At 42.9% G+C, this 10,272-nt stretch overlaps 1 protein-coding gene across 6 annotated transcripts in view; it reads right to left on the reverse strand.

Annotated features, from left to right (window-relative positions):
• The window catches only part of cep192 (centrosomal protein 192), a 56,084-nt gene extending 46,060 nt beyond the window's left edge, over positions 1-10,024 (reverse strand). For 4 of the 6 annotated variants that reach the window (XM_015949351.3, XM_015949350.3, XM_015949352.3 and 1 more), the window contains exons 1-3: positions 9,812-10,024; positions 9,318-9,522; positions 7,490-7,594 (exon numbers count right to left, since the gene is read on the reverse strand). In XM_015949351.3, coding sequence (XP_015804837.1) covers positions 7,490-7,594; positions 9,318-9,490 — 278 coding nt within the window. In that variant the 5' untranslated portion in view covers positions 9,491-9,522; positions 9,812-10,024. Of the gene's footprint in view, positions 1-7,489; positions 7,595-9,317; positions 9,548-9,811 lie in introns of all 6 variants that reach the window. The other 2 variants (XM_015949349.3, XM_015949348.3) reach the window with 2 other exon arrangements.
• Between the last annotated feature and the right edge of the window lie 248 nt (positions 10,025-10,272).

The raw sequence follows: 10,272 nt of genomic DNA on the forward strand, positions 1-10,272 counted from the left end.
CTGTAATGTAAGCAGGGATGGGAAAATTTGTTTAATCGGTGAAGAAGGTAATTATAGACAATAAGACACTTTATATGCCGAGTCAGCATTAGGGCTGCTGGATGATATAGGAAAAAAGCTTATTGATAAAAAATATATAAAAATCATATTGAAAGATATCATTAATTACTGAAAACTACATGAAAATGTACTCCTGAAGACCCTGCTCTTCAGAGAGCATCTTCTAAACTAGCACCCTGCCTGCACCCGTCCCCCCTCTCTACTGTCCACTCCTTGTTCCCTCCTCTCCATGATTGATGTCAAGTTGTTGTTGTTATTGTTGTTGTTAGCATCAAGGGCAACATGCCGATTATCACTTGTAAGTCGCTTTGGACATAAGCGTCTGCTAAATACATAAACATAAAATGTTGAAAATACATTTTAAGTGCAGCCCTGGCCATCTTAGGCCATTACTTGATGATAAAACAAGTTGGTTGGAATACCAGACTTGATTTTTATTGATTCACTGTTGCAAACCACTGTTTGTTTTTGTCAGACTCTTAAGAATGAAAATATTGCCACACTGGAGATGTACTGTCCCCTTTTTGGGAACAGTTTCTTCCACCTCTCCTTGCTGCAACATCTTGTTTAAGTCCCGTTTCTGTCTGTTTAGGTTTGAGAGGGGAGGGCTTGGTGACATCTGCGTTTCTGATTGGTTGGGTGTCAGTTATGACTCTAGTATGAAGCTACTCAATAGGCTTTAATGGCAAAAGGAAACTTTAATTGAAGGTTTTATTGATCCATTTATTTTCTATTGAACCACATGTCTATTGATTGATACATATTGTTATTGAATCATTATTCAGCCCTAGTCTGTGTTTACGCAAGCTTTACCAACTCTTCTACCTTTTTCAAAAAACAATGACGCCACTTTGCCGCAGAGCAGAGGTGGCATCAGGGAGCCTTTGGTCATCCATAAGCAGTCAGTCTGTGTTGGTAATGTGGCCCGATCACGTCTTTTTCACCAAAGATTACACTCTCTCTGTATATGTTTGTTTATGTATTTAGCAGATGCTTTTGTCCAAAGCGACTTACAAGTGATAATCGGCATATTACCCTTTAGGCTAACAACAACAATAACAACAACAACAACATTGACATCAGTCATGGAGAGTAGGGAACAAGGAGTGGACAGTAGAGAGGGGGGACGGGTGCAGGCAAGGTGCTAGTTAAGAAGATGCTCTCTGAAGAGCAGGGTCTTCAGGAGTTTCTTGAAAATTGAAAAGGAAGCTGCAGTTCTGCTAGTGCTTGGAAGGTCATTCCACAATTGTGGAACGATGCATGAGAAAAGTCTGGATTGTCCTGAGTGTGGTGTAGGCACTGCTAGCCGACAATCCTGTGATGACCGGAGCGGCCGAGCAGAGACGTAAGCCTTTGCAAGAGGATTCAGGTAGATGGGAGCCGTACCATCTCTGACTTTGTATGCTAGTGTTAGCAATTTGAATCTGATGCGTGCTGCTAGCGGTAGCCAGTGGAGCTCAATGAACAGAGGGGTGACGTGTGCTCTTTTAGGCTGATTGAAGACCAGATGCGCCGCTGCGTTCTGGACCATTTGAAGAGGTCTCACAGTACTGCCTGGAAGACCAGTTACCCCCAAATTCCACTACCTCCGCTCCGACACAAACTCCGGAGCAAAATCGTCCCGTTGTAGTCAATCAGAGCAATTCCACTACTGCGGCCGTGCTCCGGCAGTGCGACGCAGTGCGCCGCCCTCTGTTCTGGCAAAAATAGAATCGATCCTATTTTTGCCGGACGCCGGAGCACCTCCGCAGTCAATGGACAGGAATCACAACCGCCCAACAGGGAAAGGAGCAAGCACAACTTCCGTTTTTCACAATAAATCGATAAACAAAAGGCGTTTTTTGTCTCATATGCACAGGTTTAACAACTTTTAACAACTCTCAATGGCGGCTGAACTTTAAATGCACAAAAGTAAGCCAAAAATACAGTTTCCACTATCAAAGTAGTCACACTTTGTTGATTCAAACAGTGCTGATCTCTCAACACAAATGATGGGCAGATTAAACAGTTCATTTCGATGCTTCTCCCACACAACGGGTGTTTGGATCTAACTTCCGCGTTTATTGCTCGGACTGTATCGCAAGATCTCGAAAATCCCACGCATGCTTGTTTGCCCACCTCAGGTCTCCGCACCGGAGCGGAGCCGTTGTAGAGCGGGTACCAGTAAAAATTGAGTTCGGAAGCGAGCGGCTGTGGAAGGCGGGGGCGGACCGGAGCGGAGGTAGTGGAATTTGGAGGTCAGAAGGGCATTGCAGTAATCGAGGCGGGTATAAAGGGCTGTGGGGGTGGAGTCTGTGCTGTTTGTGCTCTACACACCAGGAGGAGTCCTACTTATCCTGGAAAAATGTCTTAGTGTTTTATAAAAATAAGCTTCGACAAGCTAGAACTGCTTATTTTTCATTGCTAATTGAGGAGAATAAGAATAATCCTAAATTTATTTTCAGTACAGTTGCTAAACTTACACAGAATCATAGCTCTGAACCATCTATTCCCTTAGCCCTCAGCAGCAACGACTTTATGGGATTTCTCACGAGTAAAATTAATTTTATTAGAAACAAAATCATTAGCATCCTCCCAAATGCGATTTCTTCTTCCTCAGTAAGTGAGGCAGCATCAGAGGTAACTGTAGAACCTCATCTGTGTTTGAACTGTTTTGATCCAGTTGAGCTTTCAGAATTATCAAAAATATTAGCTTCATCTAAACCTTTGTGTTTTAGATCCAATCCCAACCAAATTTAAAGATGCATTTCCTTTGGTTACTGCCCCCCATTCTAGATCTATCGTATTTTCCGGACTATAAGCTAGGGCTGTCGCGGTTGAGGAATTCCCCCTGCGGTGATTCAGGGTGGCTTAATATTGCGGTATGCGATATTATTGCAGTCCTTTTTTATTGCAGTACTATCTAAACATAATGTTTACACATTTAAAAAAGGTTAAAAATTGCCGTGCCTTCTTTTATAACGCTTTACTGAATGCAGATCAAAGGGCAGTAACAACACAGATCGCAGTAACGTTTGTTTGTCCGACAGTTGGAGTCCGACTGAACTTAAAAACAACAAAATTCAGGAGAAGGTTAAACTTTTAAATGCAAATTTGGCTGCAGCATCTAACAAATAAGAAACAAGTCCCCATTTTGTTTAGTTGTTTAAAATCAAGCATAAAAATTGCATGTACCGGGCGCACGCGCGCCGGGGGGCGGGCGCACTATCATTTCACTTTCACACACACGAATGACGGTGATTTATAGCTCGGTCACGTCCTTGTTACATACAAGGAAAACCAGCATGTTAACCATATACGGTTTGAGAGAGGATCTGAGAGGGGAGGCAACATTTCCAGCAACACTGAAAACCCTCTCGGATGGTGCGCTCGTTGCACTTACCCCAAATTCCACTACCTCCGCTCCGGTCCGGTCCCGCTCGCTTCCGAACTCAACTTGCGTGCGACTCTGGCGAGCAAAGGGAATCTCTCCCGGTTGTTGCTCCACCATGTCAGGGGGGTTCTTTAGGGTGGATGCATTCCTCCTGCAGGTAGCGAGTGAGCTCCAGCTCGGCTCAAACTCTCTTCGGGACGGTTGCAGAAGCAGTGCTTGTCCGGGACTTCAGGAGGTCTCCGAGCGTTTATTATTATAATTTTTTTTTTTTTTTGCCGCTGGTGGCAGCTCCGTCTCGGCCAAGGACTCTGGCTGCGCAGCAGCTGACGTACTGAAAACCAAAGCGCTCCCAAAGGAGCGAAGTAACGTTTCGTTTTGATAACAGTGCAGCCATCCTTCTCAACATGCATCATTGAGTTGAACCAAGTTCAGTAATCGCGGTGGCCCATGATGCAGCGCGGTGGGCTTCTTCATATTGCGATATTTCATTTTTGCGGTTACCGCGACAGCCCTACTATAAGCCACTACTTTTTCCCACGCGTTGAACCATGCGGCTTATAATGAGGTGTGGCTTTAGTCAACCAGAAAGGATGGATGCTAGAAAGTCTAATGAAGGAATGGTTAAAGGAGTGCTACGGAAAGTGCCCAGGAGGATTTTTTTCCACAGTAAAACGACACTGCTCGTTTTCCCAGCTTCACCCCGGGATGATGACAGCAACACGGAGAGCGACACCGACATCGCCACAGAAAAGGTATGTGACGAAGCTCTTCTGAGGCTGTTCAACTCCGACACGGACGAAGGTGACTTCAATGGTTTCAGTGCGCAGGAGGACGATGAATAAACTAATCAATAACTTTTCTGTTTTGTTTGATACTGATCTGTTCAGTTACGTTCAGTTAAACTACGTTTTCAATTCCGTAGATATCTGCGGCTTTTAGCCCGGTGCGGCTTATACTGAGGTGCGCTCTATAGTCCAGAAATTACGGTAATCAATCTATCCTTAGTAAATGGATACGTATCACAGGATTTTAAGATTGCTGTAATCAAACCTTTACTTAAGAAGCCTTCTCTGGATCCAGAGGACCCAATGAATTATAGCCCAATATCTAGCCTTCCATTTTTATCCAAAGTCCTTGAGAAAATAGTGGCCATCCAAGAATGTGAGCATTTAAACACTAATGATCTGTTTGAGGAATTTCAGTTTGGTTTTAGAGAGTATCACAGCACTGAAACTCCATTAGTGAACGTTACAATGATATTCTCACGGCCTCAGATAAGAATCTTGTGTTTGTTCGAGTCTTGTTAGATCTCAGTGCTGCTTTTAACACAGTTGAATACAATGTTCTTTTAGAAAGGCTTGAACATGTTGTAGGAATCAAAGGAACAGCCCTAGGCTGGTTTAAATCCTACCTGTCGGATAGATTTCATTTTGTAAATGTACATGACAAATGTTCTTCATACTCCAGGGTTACTTGTAGAGTACCACAGGGTTCAGTGCTTGGACAAATTCTTTTTACTATATATATGCTCCCAATTGGTAAAATCATTAGAGAGCATGGGACAAACGTCCACTGTTATGCTGACGATACTCAGTTATATATCCATTAACCCTGATGAACCGTGATTGTTCCATACGTTCCTAACCGAGCACTTTGCTCTCAGACTGCAGGTTTACTGGTTGTTCCCAGAATATCTAAAAATAGGATAGGAGGCAGATCTTTTAGTTATGAGGCTCCTCTGTTGTGGAAACAGCTCCCAGCTTTAGTCCATGAGGAAGACACCTTGTCTACTTTTAAGACTAGGCTTAAAACATCTTTATTTGATAGGGCCTATGGTTAAAATCTGATGTTAGCCCAGATCTGGACAAGTGGGGAAGTAGAGGGAGGTGGAGTGTACAGTCGGCAAAGACGGCTCTCCCTTGCCCTGCCTCCAGCATGGCTCCATCTAAAAGGCTAGGTTATCCAGAGTTATCTCTGTAGTTATGCTGCTATAGGCTTAGACTGCTGGAGGACATACTGACCACTTTCCACACTTGACTACTTTCTTCTACAATCGGCTATTTAACTATTATTTCCTGCTATTTCAGCTGTTAACTTTATTTTTTCTCTAAGTGTTTTCTCCCCAGAAGAAGCTACAATGATGTTCTGCTGAGCTGTGGTAGCCTCATGGAGGGGGCCATCGGCTAGCACACTGCTGCTAACCATTTTAACATTCTCCCGCTCCTGATAACATTTAACTCTCTTTGACGTTGAATGTGCTACTACTAGTTTACCCGTTTAATTATAGATTCACTAGGATAAATACAATAAAAGTTTATCTCTCACTAGGGATGGGTACCTTTGACATTTGTATCGATTCGGTACTAATTCCCGGTAGCTAGGAATCGATACCGGTACTTAACGGTACCAATTTTAGATACTTTTGAGTGTTTATATTTTTCTCAATATATAACCATATTTGATAAATATCACGATAAATAACATAAAACTTTTTCTATTTTAACATCGTCCTTGTAGTTTTATAAGCTGATAATTAAACTGAAGCAAACATCTTTACTGTGAACTAAATTTACTGCGCATCTTCATTCCTTTTGCCATCCTTTTTCTTTGATTTTTCCTACTGGGAAGTTAGAATTTCCGAGGAGAAAGCGAACGCACAATTTCCGATAACAACGGTGGCAATGGAAGCTTATTTATCAAGCTAACGTTATCTTAAACAGTTTATTTAGCTGCTGGAGCAGATTAAAACGATGATGCCTCACACTTAGATCGTTGTCGCTGGTTTCATCTTCACCCAATCACCTGTTGCATTTAGTAAAGTGAAGCCACACTTTAGAGCGCGTTCATGTTCTTCCAGTCGGAAATTCGGAGTTCAGAGGAGAAAGCGAACGCAACATTAGCGGAACGGAAGCAAACATATCAAGCTAACGTTATCTTAAACATTTTATTTACCTACCGGAGCAGATTAAGATGAGGATGTCTCACTTAGATCGTTGTCGCTGATTTCATCATCACCCAGTTACCCATCACATTTAGTAAAGTGGACCCAAGCTTTAGCGTGCGTTCTTTCTACCATGCTGCTCTGTTTACAACTCGCTCGCAGGGACCAACGACATTACGCTCTTGCGCATGCGCAGCTGTCTAGGCAAGTTCTCGATATGAAGAACGGGTACCGAAATGAGGCATTGTTTCAAATGACATGAATCGGTGCTCAGTCGGTACTATGGAATTCGGTCGGTACCTTAAAAAGTACTGAATTCTGAACCCATCGCTATCTCTCACCAAATAGAATATTTACTAAGAAATCACAATGTAACCATCGAAACACTACTTGATATACATGTTGTGCATGCGTGTGCCTTCTCCATCCCCAGTGAGTCATGGCGGACGGCTGCTTATACTGAGCCAGGATCCTCTGGAGGTTTCTTCCTGTTAAAAGGGAGTTTTCCTCTCCACTGTCGCTGCATGCTTGCTTAGTATGAGGATTGCTGTAAAGACTCTGACACTAGTCAGTGACTTGATGCAACCTGCTGGGTTCCTTATATAGGAAATTTTTTTACTGATTGGCTTAATGAACTGTATTGGAATGTTTACTGTGTGAAGGTCCTTGAGACGACTCTAGTCCTAATTTAGCACTTTATAAATAAACTTGAATTGAATTGTTTTTATGATAATTGAAGCTGTTTGTTCACAAGTTGCTCCACAAGGTGTCCATCTTTTACAGTCCCCATAAACTGTTCAGTGCTTCAGCTCTAATGGCCAGAAGTTCCTAGATCTCTGCATCGCTCCAGTTTGCATCTCCTGAGGGTCATCCCATTATTAAGTCTTGGGTTCCAAGGGACTTTTTTCCAACAATGTTGAAGAAGTCTTAAAGGTGTATTGACAGCAGTGTTTCACAGTGTGGTTAACAGTCAAACCAGTTAATCGTTGCAGCCCTAACCACAGTTTAAAAAAAACATTAAAATGATTCAAAGACCTCTTAGATAAATCACGTTGCTTTTGACAAATACTGAACATAAAAAGCAGCATCAAACATAAATATCCTGATGTACTCACAAGTCATCTTTAAAGCTGAGGGCAAACCTGGGCTGTTCTCCAACAGATGACTGGTTGGTTTCCTGCACATCTTTGCCCTGAAGATATGATGCCTCAACATCCTCTCTGCAAATTGGGCACATTGTAGAGCTTTCATAAAACATCTGACCGGCAACAAAATTCCTGTAGCCCTCAGGAAAAATCCTCCTCGTACACAATCCATCTGTTGAGGCGTTAATAGCTTATTTCTTTTCTAGTAGAACTTAAAGTAGTAGTTGTCTTTTAAAGTTGGGTTCTGGAGAAAATGTAAGGATAATCATGTAATTGCTGTAATAAATAATGCAGGGTTAAAATAAAAATCTGTGAGAATTCCTCCAAAATGTCTAAAAAGATTCATAGCAGCTAATGGTTTAGCTCTGCAGCTACTTTCCACTAGCCTAGTGAACTAGACCAAATTCTTGCTTTGCAAAGAATGTAAATAATACATTTATTTAGTCTGGCTTGCCAGGCTAACTTTCCACTTCACAAAGGGCGATAGTGCTCAGGGGTAGGGTTTACCCCGTATCCGCTGGGTATCAATGTGCAAATGTGTGCGAGTGTTTGATTGTAGTGTAAAGCACTTTGGAGTCCTCCGACATAGAAGACTGCTGTACAGAAGCAGGTTCTTACCAAATAGCAACAGAATTTCATGCAACCAAACATGTAATGAGACATTTCTGTTTATATAATTATTCTCCAAGAGTGTGTGCTGCTGTAACAAGTGAATTTGCCCACTGTGGGATCAATAAAGTATTGTATTAAATCTCTGAATCAATTGCTATGAATGTTTTTGACACTGTAGTTGTTTAGTGGCAACACAATGCCTCAGCCCCTTAAGCCTAATTTATACTTCTCCATCAGCTTTGCAGGGGAGAGACACACTTGCATCGACACACATTTTACTTTCCGACTTCTCCGTCACCTAGGGAACAACTCCCGCCAGCACAACAGTGGGCATAGCGCTTTTCTGAGGTATCCTGCCACCATTAGTCACGTATCTGGTCCACGATAGTGTTTCTAGCATTATATCTACATTGTTTTAATGTATTTCAGGGATTTTTAACACAGACAGATTTGTCCCTCATTCTCCTCCACCTCTTCATGTGATCAGCGCCTCTAAACTCACATTCCTCATTATTTCCATTCACTCACTGCTGCTTCGCTCACGTACTCCTTCAGTCACACGTGAATAAATGTTCATATTTTCAGACGTTTCTGTGATGCGATCTTTAATCTGTTCCATGTCTGCTGCTAAATATATTTTTGAGGGGACAACAGCAGTGTTGCCAAAGGATGCGGCGTCCTAACCCATCACAAGCTTGTAGTCTCTGTCACTTTCGATGGACGTTTAAAAAGTTGGGCTCACTCAGCCTCTGTCAGCCCGTCGGAGAGCCCTTTGGTGGATGCATAATGGCGTTACAAACGCTGATGAAAAAGTATGAATTAAGCTGAACTCTGGCTAGCCCAGGGGTAGACAACACTGCTCCTAGAGAGCCACCATCCAGCAAAGTTTTTCTGCTTCAACACACCTTGCTTGATGAGCTGCTGAAAAGGTGAATCGACTACCTTGGAGCAGGGAAACAACTAAAACATGCTTCTAGGATGAGGGCTGCCTACCCCTGGACTAGCCATTAGCTCATCTGTCTGGTCAGAACTGATCTCTACATCTCCTAGCTAAGGTTGTTCCAGGAGCGACCCCACACCTACAGACGTAAACACTCGTTAGCCCGAGTGATCACATGAATAATAATGTGTAAAAGCATTCCTTCACAACTAGTGACATCTCTCCAAAGTCAAGACATGCTCCCACCTGTTGTCGGTCCCGGGTCTAATTTTAGCCACGGTGGATGCGGCCACGGGCAGTCCGGGTCCCGAGCCCAAAGTCACGTTGCTGAGGGTGGCACGGCCGCCGGTGCTGTCCAACGTCCTGCTGAGGAAACTGGGGAAGGCTTCATCCTCCAGTTTGTAAAAACTATCAGCCATCTTTCTTCAGAGTCCGCTCAGGTTAAGACCATCTGAGTGTGGGGGAAGAGTCCGTTTCTGTGACGTATTAAACATTTCCCAGTGACACGCTGATGACCCATCTGCCGCCAGATGAGCTAAAGTTTGCGTTAACTAGCTAATTGCTAAAAACAAGAGGAAACTCTTGTGCACCTTTCACTTTAAACTGCCTCACTTCTATAACAGTCGAGCGTCAAAAACACAATTTACCGACAACAGTCTTAATATAAGAGGTTAGAAATCCGAGCAAAAGGAACTCCTCCATCTCAGAGAACAACGTTCGTTAGTTGGTGTGAAACTCACGTTCAGTTCTCCAAGGGGACGACGTTTGAACAGCTGTTCTCCAGCGCCAGCCCCGGCTTTAAAATGAGCCCAGACTCACCGAAAAGTCCAACTGTTCGGTCCAGAACCACCATGCTTCACGTTGGTCGCCAAAAGTTGTTTTTTCAGTCGTACTTCATACAAAAGATCAGCGCCCACAACCCCCAGGAAGCCCGCGTGAGCGTCATATCATGTAGGCGGGGCTTAAATGTTGAGCGCCGGTGATTGGACAGGATAACAGAAGAGGGAGGAAACTATATATTTTGATTGGATACATTTTGTGTCACTCTGAAAAATTTTTTTAATGAAAAAGTTTGGATAAAAATCCCAACCTGGGTTTGTAGTGATGATAATCTCAGTTTTAGATTCCATACACAACATTTTAATTATCAAAATGCAAGTTTAAAAAATATTTAATACAAAAAAGGTTGTGCAGCTTTTTT

This window comes from Nothobranchius furzeri, chromosome 5 (genome assembly GCF_043380555.1).
Source record: "Nothobranchius furzeri strain GRZ-AD chromosome 5, NfurGRZ-RIMD1, whole genome shotgun sequence".
Classification (NCBI taxonomy): Eukaryota; Metazoa; Chordata; class Actinopteri; order Cyprinodontiformes; family Nothobranchiidae; genus Nothobranchius; species Nothobranchius furzeri.